The 15864-nt window shown below is 38.2% G+C and overlaps 1 protein-coding gene across 1 annotated transcript in view; it reads left to right on the forward strand.

The window, feature by feature from the left end:
* Dgk (diacyl glycerol kinase 1) overlaps positions 1-15864 on the forward strand; it is a 199455-nt gene that overhangs the window by 40697 nt on the left and 142894 nt on the right. The window contains exons 2-3 of the mRNA XM_074108574.1: positions 6413-6500; positions 11407-11474. Of these exons, the coding sequence (XP_073964675.1) occupies positions 6413-6500; positions 11407-11474 (156 nt within the window). The remainder of the gene's footprint in view (positions 1-6412; positions 6501-11406; positions 11475-15864) is intronic.

The raw sequence follows: 15864 nt of genomic DNA on the forward strand, positions 1-15864 counted from the left end.
GCCCAGTGCGGATTGGGGTATTTGTCTGCTCGTATTTAAAATTGACTAGAAGAAATTTATTGAAACGAAGTTCGGCCGAAATATGGCCGATTTTTTTTTTTTACCGAATGTTCGCCGGAATTCGATTCAAAGCACATTCCGCCCGTCTCTAAATAAAACAGTTATTCCAATGCTTACCTGTTAGTTTAGCTAATCATCCTATAAAACGTCTGTCATTTGGCAAGTGCGAGCCGTAAATTATTTTAATGCCTTTGCGCAGATAAATCAAAGCAGTAAAGCTCCTGTCAAAGTTGGAGCCCTAAATCATTCGATATTATGTTTTTGCTATTGAAAGACGAATTCATTCTTAATGGCGTTTCTGAAGTTCGCACGTAATGCGGCTTTTAGTGGTCGTAGTCATCATCATCATCATCATGATCATCATCAAAAGCAGATCCTTTGATGGCAGATTAGACGTTTATTTAATACTGCAAACACACACAATCAAAATTACAACAAACCTTAGTCCAGTTATAACCTAACCAACTTAAAAAGTAAAAAAAAACACGATGTAACTTCAAAGTTAATTTTCTCAAAAGCGGCTCAACTGATTGTAATGAAACATAGCTAATAACCACCGCAAGGAAACACGCTTTTACGTACAAAAAACCGCATCGAAATCGGTCCATCCGGATAGACAGACATTGGCGTCAAACTTATAACACCCCTCTTTTTGCGTCGAGGGTTAAGGGCCGGTACAGACGGACAGCATTTGAACTGCAACCCAGCTGCAAAATGGCAGTTCGAGTATAGCTGCTGCAGTTGGTGTAACTGTATCAAAACTGCAAACCGACTGTGCAGTCCATTTACAGTTGCCGTGCAGTTCTGTTAACCGAACACCGACTGCAAGCTGTAATGCAGTTATATTGCTGTTGAAAGGACTGCAGTTTCTTCAATTGCAATACGACTGCAATATGACCGTGCAGCCAGCTTGCAGTCGGTCTGCGGTTGACAGGACTGCACGGCAATAGGCTAGGCGACTAAAAAAAACTGTTTAGTCCGTCAGTTAGATAATTAAAAAATATTGTACACGTATTTTTTCTTTTGTTTGAGAAACAAAAAATGACGAGGATACAACGCTTAGAAGTTTCGAGTGAAGTCACTATATGGTACGATTTTTACCTAATAGTGACGTCACAAGCCTTCACTCCGGAAATTTGATGATCTATACCTTTGCCGATTTTTAATAATCTGATAAACCAAAAAACACGTGTCCAATATTTTTCCATAATCTAACTGTCGGACTAAATAGAATGATATTTTTTTAACCCAGTCGTCATCCCTATTGTAAGCGGACTGCACAGTCGGTTTGCAGTTTTGATGCAGTTACACCAACTGCAGCAAAACTGCACTCGAACTGCCATTTTGCAGCTGGGTTGCACCGTCTGTACCGGCCCTAAAGGAAAGAAAGAGCCACGGGCAAAAGCTAGTCTATCAAAAAACTAATCATAAAACTGTCTTGCCCCATCTTTGTTTTCTACCAGTCGTACAGTATATTAACCAAATGGACTTGATAAGAAGAGTAAAAGATATTTTAATTAAACAAAAGCAGTAAAAGGAAACTCGCTCTCAGTGTGGGTATTCGGGTCTACTTAGGATGCGGCTCAAGTGAAGAGAGATAGGCACATGAGCGTATAAGTTTTGTATTCAAATTACTAATAACCATTCTATATTTAAACAGTACAAAAAATATGTCTCACAAATATACATAACAATAGTCTTATAAGTATATTAAAAATAACTTCACACGAATGACAATTAAATAACTCTATATTGAACACCAACACATAGTACCTAAGCAGTAGAGAAAAGATATGCATATAGAGATTTTCCGAATTATACAAATTTAATTTTACAAATTACATTTGAATTAAATTAGAGAGAGAATTATCTTTAAATGAAAACTCATGTTTGCTACCTCTACATCAGTTTACTTACTCTGTATTATCTCGAGTCTTAGGTGTTACTTTGGGAGGTCAATTTGGTGTCAAGTGTCCCTTGATATTTATTTTATTTACTTCGTTACAGTACATGTATTTAGCCTTGCAACCATATACCGCTCGCGCTTCCGCTCCCGCCACCTCCTCCCTCTTACACCACATCCGCAGGAATTTCATATCTCCCCCAAGGTTCCCCTTATAAAGGGAATTGCTCGCAAATACAGGAAACACCCGTAAGCCTGGATTCCTCCCTATTATTGTCCCGGTTAGAGATGATCGCATTTATCTCATTGAAAACAAACCACTATTGTTATAATGAAAAAAGTTTGCAGCCTGGTTTGAAAATCGGTTTAAAAAAATATATATACCTCGTTGAGTTTCTTGCCGGATTCTTCTCAACAGAGGTTTTTCCGAACCGGTGGTTGATTTTTTTTTGACATACATAAGTGCTTGTTAAACAACTTCCTGTCAAATGAATATGTCCCTAAAGTCGAACTTGCAAGTTGACAGACACGTCTATTGGCATTATTGTTTTATACATGCAAACGATTATCAACTTTCGGGGGTAGACCACATATTTGGATGGTGGTACGTGTTCGCCACTGTAGGACTTTTCCCCCCACGGTTATCTGTTCTTCCAGCGATGTGGCCCGCCCATTGCCACCTCAACTTGCAATTAAATTAAATTATTTATTTATTTTCAAGATAAACGGGATCTCATTATTGTTTACACATAAAATCTAAGCATAGTTATTTTTAGTAGGTAGGTAGTTGTTTTTACCCGACTGCCCGAAGGAGGGTTATGTTTTTCGAGCGTATGTATGTATGTAAGTATGTATGTATGTGGGTATGTATGTCCATTTCTTTGGTCCTCGCTGCAGCCTAAACGGCTGGACGGATTGTAACATATGAGGTATCATTGGATTCGTCATAACCGTCGGAGTGACATAGGCTATATAGAAATTCAATATGGCGTCTGCAAAAAAAAATATGGCGGAGGAATGAAAAAATTTTTTTTGTATTGTAACAATATGGGTATAAAATGAAAGCTAATAATTAGCCCATTCTAAATATATATGGGTTATAATACTTTTAATCTAATATTTTCACAGAAATATCAAAAAGTATAAAATAAAAAAACATTAAATTTAAAAAATCAAAAAACCCGACTGCCTTAAAAACTAAAAGGAAGAAAATAAGTCTAGTGGTCTAGAACTCTGTCAAGAAGCTCATTTAAAGTTCAACAGTCGGGATCCATTCAATTCGTAACCAGCTCAAAAAATCTTGGTAATGGGTCCCGACTGTTGAACCTTAAATGAGCTTCTTGACAGTGTTCTAGACCACTAGACTTATTTTCTTCCTTTTAGTTTTTAAAACAGTCAGATTTATTGATTTTTTAAATTTAATTACTTAATTAAGTGGCCAATCATTGGACAACACACTGTTGATATAAAATGTTTAATTAAATTCATACCGTTAATCTTTCAAATAATTACCGTCAATAAATAACCGGTTTACGGTTTGAAAATCCACATAGCTCCAGCATATATCCGTTTTACGATTGACGGCCAATAAATGTAATTATACATCCCACTGCTGGGCTCAGGCCTCCTCTCAGAACAAGGCGAGAGGGATATAAATGGTAAAAATTGGTGTGAAGTACACTCTGGCTCCTTAGTCCAAAAGTTAACCCGTGCAATGTCCAGAGGACCCGCTCACCGCACCGCCATCCTATAACCGTGCCTGAACTGTAACCGGATAAGGATTAATTACGAAAACGGATATCCGGTTTGGTGGAAATCTTTTCGACCGTCGACGGCCGGGAAATTGCTGTTTAAGTCGAGTCGGGTGAATATAGGATTTTTGCGGGGATTTTTCCCACTTGATTCTGTCAAAAGAGATCTGAAGTGATTATCACCGCGTAAATCAATAAGGCGATTTAGCATCATAATATGTTTTATTATCCTACTTCCTACCTACTAATATTATAAATGCGAATGTTTGTATGCGCGTGTGTGTGTGTGTGTGTGTGTGTGTGTGTGTGTGTGTGTGTGTGTGTGTGTGTGTGTTTGTTAGTCCTGCACGTTCAAATGGCTGAACGATTTGGATGAAATTCTGTATGTAGATATAGCCGGACGTGTGGAATAACACGTCCAGCTATCTACATGTGGATCGGGATAACATCTCGAAATCTTATCCGCTGGGTATTAGTCATAAAATTTGGAACTGTTGTTTATAACGCAACATCAATAAATACCACGTCGTCATACTTGGGAATTCTCACGGGAATTTAGTAAAATCCCGGTTTTTCAAATCAACTGCTGGATCTAGTGGTTAACGCGTTTGAAACCGCGGGCAAACACTATATAGTATATATCTTATATTTAGCTCCATAGCATTGCATTAAACGCAGTTCATTGTCTTTTCACGAGACCCTTTTTCGATATTTTTTTTTAATATCACGAATGAATGTTTTCTTTTATTCAAAACTTAAGTAGTTTTTGCTTGCTTTTAATATTGTGCAGACGACACTTAACCGGTTTTTATTTTACCCTTCAAATTTGGTGCTAAAAAACAACGTAACAAAAACCACTTTATATTTATTATGCACTTAAAAGCGTTGCCGCAGATTATACGACAGCCGCGAATGATACCGGTTATATCCGCTTATATCCAGTTCATACCATTATCTGATTTACAGGCGACACACGGGTTGCCGGATTATACGCTACGTTTTAACCCGGTGGGCGTTAATAGTGTTACCTGGTTATAATTGTATAAGCTTTTGTTTAACTTAAACCAAGATTAAGATAGTTCAATTTACAAATTGTCTTTACATATAGTCTTATACAAGGTGTTCATTAAATAACTGACAACCAGAAAGTAGTTTGCTCAGAATCCAGAGTAGATTCGATTACACTATGTTTTAAATTAGGTTGTGTTTATGTTTTAAAATCCCTTTTTTATTGTGCCCAGTCTAAAAGTTACGACTGCAACCGGCGCCAATTAAAGATTTTAGCGAGGTTGCATAATATATCGATAACTTAATACTGGCCGTTTTGCTGTCAATGTGTTATATTCTTCTAAAAACGTCAAACCGCAACTGACAAATACAAATCATGAGTGTAGAGTTAGAAATGTAGAAGAATTACTGACTTAGCAAAACACTCGAATATCTTTTTCATCACACTTGCTCGTAAACAGTGTCGTAACATTAGGGGGGTTGCAACCCCCCAAATAAAACACTCGACCTTAATGTGCTTGTCATGAAGCCCGTGATCGGTAAATGAGTCATTGCCCGTACTAATTTTCATGTCATGAAGCCCAAGGACGGTAAATGAGTGTGATACTGCATGGCGCCCTGCAGCGCCTGCAGGAGCGCGGCACGCGCATGGTCAGGCTGGGGTAGGGCTAGGGCGGCGCGGAGGCTGGCGTTGCAAGAGCGTAGTCAGCGGTATCGGCAATTTTTGAAAAAATATTAGTTTTTCTTTTACAAATATACAATTTTACTCGCAAATGTGATGAAAAACATTTTATGTCGCACGGGCGGTACTAGAATTACGAACATCGACTCATTAAAGCCCTCAGTCTTCGACTTCGGGCTTCTAATAGACTCTCGTTCGTAATTCCTTGTTTACCGCCCTTAAGACACAATGTACTATTCAAATAATGAAGGTATTCAAAAATAAATGCAATCAACTAACTAAAAATGAAAAAATATTTTCATCGGTTCAACCGTTCCTCTCTCCGCGCTCTCTCTCTCTCTCTCTCTCTCTCTCTCTCTCTCTCTAATCCTTTTAACAAAAACTTATTCGACTTTTTTCTAAGTTGGTTAGGATATTAAAAGCAGCATTATAAAAGACTGAGCTAGGCAATGGCCACGAGCTCCATCCATCACTGGACGTCAGAGAGAACACTTTATCTCCCCATAATGCATCGTCCAATACCCTATTCAATGCCATTGTATGTACGAGGAATCGATAGAATATTAAACTCACGCGAATTATGCGGAACGTTATCTTAACACTTTGTTACCTTCACGTCTAGGACTTTAATTCATGAGTCACCATAGAACATTTTCAAAGGAAAACTCATTTTACAAGCTTTTATTTAGTTTCACCTGTCCCGTTGTCTGTCTGTAGTCAAATCTTGCAAGTTAAATTCGACCAACTTCCAGTAGTCGGATTGACTTGAAATTAAGCATACTTTATGTAAATGTCGTGCTAATACAAACATCTGGCAGTGACATCCTGGTGGTCCAGGCAGGAACGTCTCTGCAGGACGGAACTCCTCACCGGTTAATGGCATCGACTTGAAATTTGGTATGCAAATGTAACAAAAAGTCAGCAAAAATCTTGTATTAAAAATGATTTTTTTACCAAAAACCTATTTTCCAAGTAACATAGCATCTCATGAGTGTCTCTTTGTTCTAGGCCATGCCAAATCAGCCAGCACCGACGGGATTCCAGTGGGACAAACTCTCTCCTGCTGAGTTCCAGCAGCTCCAGGAACTAGCCTCCTGTAAGTCCAAGCATTATATATTTATTCAATTATTTCTCAATAAAAATTACAGTATTACAGTTAAAACACCAATGCGCTGTAAAATTCAAATTATACAAAAAAAAAACACAAAAAGAAAAAAAAAACGGATGTTTTGAAAGCGGTTTTCATTCCTACCCTAAAACGACGGAACACCAAAAAGTCGGAGCGCAGGAACATCTGCTGATGCTTAGCCGGCACTTGGAGTCTAAATGAGCTGAAATTATGAGCAGAGCCTAGAATTCTCACGGCATTTTTGATCTGTCATAATGACTTCTCACTTATCGACTCTACTTAAATAATTATCACGGGACAATTCACACCAATTGACCTAGTCCCAAAGTGAGCTTAGCAAAGCTTGTGTTACTAAGCAACGGATAAATATCATTATATAGATAGATACATACTTAAATACATAGTAAACACCCAAGACCCGAGAACAAACATTCGTGTTTTTCATACAAATATCTGCCCCGACACGGGAATCGAACCTGGGACCTCAAGCTTCGTAGTTAGGTTCTCTAACCACTAGGCCATCTGGTCGTCAAAATTAAATGATATCGATAATGATATTATTTTAATATTTTTAATAAAGACACTAAGGCAGTGGACGTCTTTGGGCTAATGATGGTGATCTTAAAAGCGGCTGAACCGTTTGTTATGAAACATAAGTATGTACATAAGAACCACCACAAGGATATTTGCTTTTACACAAAAAATACATTGAAATCGGTCCTTCCATTTGAGAGCTACGATGCCACAGGCAGATAGACAAACAAACTTAAGATATCCCTATACTCTGATATTTTGCGTCTGAGTTTAAAATTAGCTTAAAATGTCCAACCGCAGCTAAGAAGATTTCCAGTCAAAATCGAACCTGGGGGGCTACTACAAAATTAGAAAATCGAATTTCGTATCGTACCGTTTCCTCTCACTCTCGTATTAATCAACCTAAGCGGCAACGGGACGATGATCATCTTCATCATCATATCAGCCATAGAACGTCCACTGTTGGACATAGAGCTCCCCCGTAGACCTCCAGTTGCATCGGTTGGAAGCGGCTTGCGTCCACCGTGAACACGCGACTTAACCAAGTCATTCGTCCATCTCGTTGGTGGACGTCCTAAGCTACGCTTGCCGATCCGCGGTCTCCACTCGAGAACTATCGGCCCCAGCGACCATCTGTTCTCCGTGCTATATGGCCTGCCGTAGCCACTTCAACGAGCTAATTCGCTTGGCTATGTCGGTGACCCTTGTTCTTCTACGTCTCTTCATTTCTGATTCGATCCCGTAAAGATAAGCATAGCTCTCTCCATAGCTCGCTGAGCAACTCTGAGCCTATTTATAAGGCCTATAGTGAAGCACCACGTCTCGGATCCATATGTCACTGGCAACACACATTGGTTAAAGACTTTCGTCTTAAGGCATTGGGGAATTTTGGACGAAAAGCGAATTTCGTAATAGAATAGAATATAATTGAATAGAGTGAGTTTTTCGAAATTCATGTGCGGAATTACATTTGAAATTTACCACGAGCTTTGCGGTGAAGGAAAACATCGTGAGGAAACCTGCACAAATCTGCGAAGCAATTCAATGGTGTGTGTGAAGTTCCCAATCCGCACTGGGCCCGCGTGGGAACTATGGCCCAAGCCCTCTAGTTCTGAGGGGAGGCCTGTGCCCAGCAGTGGGACGTGTATAGGCTGGGATGATGATGATGATGATAATTGAATAGAATTGATTTATTTGGTGTTAAAAAAGTTTGTACATGAAAACATGAAACATGATGTTTGTTTGTTTGTTTGTAATAAGCCCTCCTGTTTCCCTGCGATCGTGGATTTTGCTTTTCGTCCCAGAAATAGGACCAAGCTGGATCAATTGTTCGCCCCGGAAAACGCCCACATAGCAAATTTAGTCGAAATCGTTCAAACCGTTCGTTGCCGCGGTCACTGATATAAATGAATAGGGAAATAATAATAATAATTCATTTCATTTATTCGTTCAACATAGGTTGGTACAAAAGATCTTAAAACTACTTAAAGTATCACTATGTTGCGCCCTTAGGCATACAAATAACTAAAGATAAAGATAATTTTTAAAGGTAGTACTAACCTGGCTTCGGAAAAATGGGTAGGCGTTTTGTAAAATGTATTTAATTTTGTCATACACATTTTATGAGTCAGTTTTGTGACGCACATAGGTACTGAGTACATGAAAAAACGTCGCAACGTTTTTGTTTGTGACATTTCTGAATCCATCTGAATCGATTGTGCTCTTGATTCTGAGTAGAGAAAAACATATTTTTCCTAAAATTGAAAAAAAAAGAAAGGTACACTGTTTTGTGAAAATGCGCTCAAAAATAATTATTTCGTTGCCATAGCAACACACTCGACCACTATTATAATCTAACCTAAGCTACAAGCGGCTTGTTTTTGCGCCATTCCAGTATCGAATATCCCATACATCCACATGTTTTGCGACGTCAGTCAGGCTTCCACACAAATAACTATGGCGATAGAGTCGCCACCTGCTAGTAAGGTTAGAATTCATCGTCACCATTTGGAGTAATGGCGGTCTTCTACCATCTGTTCTTTTTTTTCGGCAATTCCGCCATGTAGAGGGAAATTGTGGAATCAACATCCATCATTAGTGTTTCCAGACAACAATGAGATCGGGGCATTCAAGATAAGGGTTTATACTTTTTATAAAGGCCGGCAACAGACCAGTGACTCTTCTTGAGTTGTTGGTACCCATGAACCACCGTTATTACTTCCCATCAGATGACCTACATGCCCGTTTGCCTCTCTCTCATAATAAAAAAAATAATGTACTTCACCGTTTTAACCATAATTGTAGTTACTTTGGTCACGAGTAGACTGAAGTATAAGGTGTGTCAAAACATTCGCTTAGCCGCGCGTTTTTGGAACTACCCACAGTTGAACTTGTTTATGATCCATTATGGTGCCGTAATGTTATTGATTTTGCACGTGCGAGCCCTGACTCAAATCCTCAATCTATTTGAGAGGCTATAATGTACAAAGCCTCATACCAAATGCCACAGTTTTAACGGAGAAATGATTAATTTCGCAAAACACAGGCACAGCGTAGTTTGGGGTCCGCTGGGCACAGCTAATTGTATTTTGTATTGGTTACATAACAAATATTATTAATCTTTTTTTCATTTACGATTGAATAGTTCGAAACACACATTTTTTTAAATTAATCAATCAAATAACCCACAACATTTCTGAGAAGAATTTCTACTCGTGATTTCGGTCATTTTCTAGAGAATAGAGACGCGTTGTATAAAAATCAATTGTTAAAGAATGAAGTCCAATAACTATTTTTCACAGAAATACTATGTAAAAAGTTTTCTTTTTATCAGAACCATTTGTGTGGCAGCCGTTGTATCAACCCACGCACAACCTATATCTATTTCTAATCCCAGCTAAATATAGCACAGTGATCGAACCAATCGCCTAATAGCGCCTCACCCTTATAATACTAATTGAATCCATAAGCTTTGGAGTACGTAAACTTTTTTGCCCTTCGACTTCAAAAACATGGAAAATAATTCAATACGGGTTCTGGGAGGAGGCCTGTGCCCAGCAGTGGGACGTATATAGGCTGGGATGATGATGGATGATGATGGGTGGCCCATTTGGATGGGTCAGTATGGGTACTATAAGATATAAGGATAATACACTGGTTTTTTTTTATTCCCGTTAACTGGGCTGCCGCCTCTGTTTATTGGTAGAAAATACCGGTATTGGCATTGTTCTCAAAAAACAATGTGGAATGGAACAATAGTCTACTACCTTACCTACATACTATGGGTTTCAATCGATCCTGCTGTTTTTTCGTTATATTATCCATTTTTTGTTGTTTTTATTTTTTTGAAGTCGAATTTACTTTTTTATTTAAAAATTTCTTTATTTCTCACTTTTTAGTAATTCGTAGCCAAATTACATCTCACAACGATTCCATAAAGCCCAAACACGGCTTAGTTCCGTTGTTTTATAACAGAGTTCCGTTGCCTACCTTCCGGCTTCAGCATCAGATCAGTTCAAAAAAATCATTAACTTAAAGCTCCTTCTTAGTCGCTTATCTAAGTATATTAATCATGATCGTTTCGGTTTGTCTCATGACGAGCGAGCAACTTAGCTTTGACGACTTCCATTGGTCATCTACGGTCTTCTTCATCAGGCCCAGTTTACCAAATGATACTGTCTGAATGTAAATGCTTATCTTAATGCTAAAAAAGCCAAAATCGCCATAGATGTGCCTATAAAATTTGAGGTTTGCCCTCGATTTCCCTAGGATCCCATCATCAGATCTTGACTTGGTGACAATGGGACCACCTCAAAAGAGTACCCTTTCGAATAAAAAAGAATTTTGAAAATCGGTCTACAACACAATTGACTGAGTAATCAAAAGTCAAAAGTATTTATTTGCCAGAATACAGTACAGGACGGTCTTACATTGTATATTTTTATTTCAGTGTATTCAGCCTGCATGCAGGCGTGCAAATATTCTGTTGAGAGGCGTTTAATATTTTTTTTACAATTACAAATTTCCTTTGTCAAATATCAAATTAAAATAGATCAAAAATCATAAAAATAATCAAAATAAATAAATTCATAAGTTCAATAATAATTTTCAAATAATACAAAACAATACCAAAAAAAAAATTTTCCATTTTGGTTCCGTTTTTGCCATTTTGCCTACGAAACCCTAAAAAAACATAAAAATCGGTCAAGCTGTTTCGAAGGAGTTTGGTTACAAAAATTGTGACACGATTTTTTTTTATATTAAGTATATGAGTTGAATAGAATATAAGCTAGTAGTTTGAAAATATGGAGTCACTATTGAACCAGTTATTTACTTTCAGATTCAACAAGAAAACTGCAAGATGTGCTCAACGAGTTTTGTGAAGTCAAGAAACAGAGTCCTGATGGGGTATGTATTGCTTTTGGCTTTAGAGTATTTTGGCCATACGTCTGACAATAAGTCGAACTATACGTCTCTTAAATAGTGACAATAATGTAAACAAAATAATGAACTATTATCTTCGTAGTGAAATAATAAAGAAGTAATTACACAAAAACATGACATTAAATAAATAAAACCAGCCAAGAAATAGAGTTCCGTAGTCATTACGAAAAAATTAAGTAATATTTTAAGTAATATTCTAAGTTTATAATATAATAATAATAGTTATTTTTTTCTATGTTTTAACTGTTAATTTGATGTTTTTTAGGCTACTTTTAACCCCCGAAGCAAAAAGAGGGGTGTTATAAGCTTGACCGCTATTATGTGTGTCTGTCTGTGGCGCCGTAGCTCTTAAACGGGTGAACCGATTTGAATGCGGTTTTTTTTTAATTTGAAATCAGGTTTTCGAGCGATGGTTCTTAGACATATTTCATCAAAATCGAAACTTTGAAGTGACAAAGTCGGTGGTTTTTAGAACTAAATTCAAAATAGAAAAGGCCCCAGTGGCATTGTACCTACAGTCAAGTGCAAATATATCGACACGGCCAAAGTTAAAAAAATATACGACCTTATTGTGTTATGTGCATAAAGTCTGTAGTGCGGATCGGGAGCTTCCAACCATTGAATTTGCTTCGCAGGTTTGTGCAGGTTTCCGCACGATGGTTTCCTTCACCGTATAGCTCGTGGTAATTTCGATCATAAACTTCGAAAAACTCAGTATAAGAAGTCCCAGTGTCAGTTAATCACAATGCTATGAATCAAAAAGCCATCACATAAACATCGTATCTCCCCCGCAGATACGCTATCGCTCACTTCACTTTATTGCCCTCTCTATACTTATCTAATAACAATATAATCCACAACCAACTCCATATTGCGTAAATCTTAATATTATGGTGACATGTGGGGAAACGCATTCTATGATACCAATTTTTTTTCTGCTAAAGTAGTAGATTGTACAACAGGGGCATAAAACGAGCCATTTTACCCGAGACGTTCATATAGCCACCCGAGCCGGTACGGCGAGGGTGGATAGTCACGACGAGTGAAAAATGGGTTTAATGCTCGAGTTCTACACTCTAGTTTTCACTTCAATTACGAGGAAATGGAATAACAACTTACTTTGTATCTTTTATTTTTCATGCATTACTTTAAAATTTATAATTTTTAGTTTTATAGATTTATTTTGATTGATTTTTTAGCTTTGTTTAAGGGTTCCGTATGATTGATTCCGTGATTCCGTGATTTTGATGACACTCTTTCCCGCCCCGATATCACCGACATGGAAATACCGGCCCTGTTTTTTGTGTACACGCCCATAGAAACTGACAGGAGCTTCTATGGGCGTGTACACAAAAAACAGGGTCGGTATTTCCTTACCGGTATTATTTGGGCCGGGGAAGAGAGAAACCCGCCTTTTGGCCGCTCCGAAATCTGATGGCCACTGTACGCAACTTTATGACCAAGGAATAGATATTGATTCTTCTACCCCTAATAAAGCCGTAATGACCAAAACGGAAGTACGCCATTATGCGTGGCTATAAGAGCGGTAAAAGTTTTAAGGTAGCCGTAAATAGGTTTTATGGGCTATTCCTTGGGCCTATTGGATGTGAGGACGCCGAGAAGACAGTTACCGAGTTGATTGACAGTAATACATATTGGATTTTAGCAATGCTTGGACACTGTCCTTATGACTATAAAAACCGGGCAAGTGCGAGTCGGACTCGCGCACCGAGGGTTCCGTGCACATTTATAGGTATGTTTATTTATTTAATCGTATGGCATACATTTAAATAGGCTTATAATATAGGTACATACACACACTCTTTGCAGCGCTTATACCCTCAATGTTAATTTGCAAGATGCGGACAGAAGGTCCGACTCTCTAGTCGAAATGCTCGGTGAGCTGTTCGCTTGTGGGCTCTGAAAGGAGCCATTCGCATTCGTAAACATATCTATCGCCATCTTTGCCTATAGGTATGTAAATAAACGTGAAGTGTCTTAAAGATATTTTTCGCTTTTTCCGAGTGATTTAATATGTTCAGTGTATGTATTGTGTTAAGCATAATGTACGCAGTGTGGGATCAGATTATATTGGTCATTGATATTTACAGACAGACATAAAATATCAAGATTTTCAGACTTTTCTAGTTGGTTGTGTTATAGCTACCTTCATACCAAATTTCAAGATTCTGAGTTCACGGGAAGTACCCTGTAGGTTTTGATTCCCTTGCGAGTTTCGAAAATTTGCGGAAATTTGCAGCATAAACGGCTGCATCTTTTGATTGCGTTGGCTTAAAAGTTTGATTTTTTTCACAGCTCCAATTTCAGCGCGTCCTGACGTTTCACGCGTTCCTGAGAAAAAGACTGAGAAAAACAGACAGACTGACAAAAAGTGACCCTATAAATAAGGGTTCCGTTTTTTTCCTTTTGAGGTACGGTACCCTAAAAATACCAACAAACGGGTTTTCTATGTTATTGTTATGTTAGGTATGTGTGCTTACAGTGCGGCGGTGGAGGAGCTAGTTGAACACACATTGTGAACAAAGTAGTTGTTTATACATAATTCATTGATACCTATGGACCTCCGCAAAGTAACGACCGATTCAATAAGTTATTGTTATTGTATTGTATAAGTTGTAGTGAGGCCGAGAACATGGCACATTGTCGATTTCGCACATCTGTGTAACCCTCTTAAGTATTATTACCATACATACAGGATGTGCATGGTTTGTTGAGCCCGTAGTACAGGGTGCTTTTAAGTCAAAGATGGCGAAAGCAAAACCAAATGGAAGGGTGGATAACTCAGTTACTTTAACTTTGAGCAAGGTTCCGCTATGGTTTCGTGTACTAAATATTTTATCTGTTCTGTAATATAGTTATATAAGTCTCACAGTTGTGCACTGTTTGTGCAGGTTTCCTCACGATGTTTTCCTTCACCGTAAAGCTCGTGGTAAATTTCAAAATGTAATTCCGCACATGAATTTGGAAAAACACAGAGGTGCGAGCCGGGGTTTGAGCTCACGATCCTCTGCTTGAGAGGCCTAGGTCAAACCACTCGGCCCGACAACCACGACTTTTATTTATTTATTAACTATATCTGTATCTTATTGAGTCCCGGGAAAAGCATAGGATAGTTTTAATTCATGACAATTGCTCAGTAGTAGTATTGTATTGTAAATATCTTTGTTGTACATAAAAACACATGAAAATAACAAAAAAAAAACAAAATATAAACATAATAGTTCCCTCGGGATGGCGTTAAACGAATTCTACGCTGACAGAGTCGCGGGCAAAGGCAAGTAAATACAAATTTTTGCATTTGACTGTACCTACTTGAGTCGTGATTCGTGAACATAAGTCATAAGTCATTTATTTGCAGAAAATAGTGTACAATAAGATAGTGGATTGGAATAATAATGACACCACTATTTAACTACACAGTAGCATGCAAATTATTAAAAAAAAAAATTATATAATTCAATTACAAGCAAATTAAATACTATATTCATTATAATAAAGATTACCCTTTGCAAGACAGAAATTCTACACAGTACACAGCTACAGACAGTAGCTACTATCGACTATTTTCTCGATCTAATGTAGAATCCATACTAATCCATACTAATATTATAAATACGGAAGTGTGTGTGTTTGTGTGTATGTTTGTCCGCCTTTCACGCCGTAACGGAGCGACGGATCGACGTGATTTTTGGCATAGGGATAGTTTATGGGCCCGAGAGTGACATAGGCTACTTTTTATCCCGGAAAAATGCACAGTTCCCGAGGGAACAGCGCGCGATAACCGAACCCCACGCGGGCGAAGCCGCGGGCAAAAGCTAGTGTTTTCATAGTAAGTTTCGTAACGAGTTCCTTTGTCAAGCAATGCGATGTCACTATCTTTTTTGTGTGAAAAGGTTCCGCAGAAGCACAATTCAGTTGATTTAAAAGTACCAATCAATCCCAGCTTAAACTTTATCTTCCTCCATCGCAGTAGGTTATAGTCTTATAAAACTAACGAACTTCTGCTGTTAAATCTACCGACCCTTTCTTACACAATGCCGCACTACGTCACCTAGACAGAGAGCGCCAATGACGTCATATTCCCCATCTCTTTCCGCCATGACGTCATTAGTTCGGCCATCGACATACTTTAGGAAAACAGCCAAATTTGCACCTAAAATCGAGTGCATTAGCGCTTATATTACAGCAAAAGTATGATGTGACGTCACGAATTCCGTTTGGAAAATTCGTTCGTGTTAGTCCAAGATACGGTGGAAGAAATAAATAACGACATCTATTATTTGATTGCAAAAAGCCGTGGTGGCCTAGTGGTTTGACCTATCGCCTCTCAAAC

Source organism: Choristoneura fumiferana, chromosome 27, assembly GCF_025370935.1.
Source record: "Choristoneura fumiferana chromosome 27, NRCan_CFum_1, whole genome shotgun sequence".
Lineage (NCBI taxonomy): Eukaryota > Metazoa > Arthropoda > Insecta > Lepidoptera > Tortricidae > Choristoneura > Choristoneura fumiferana.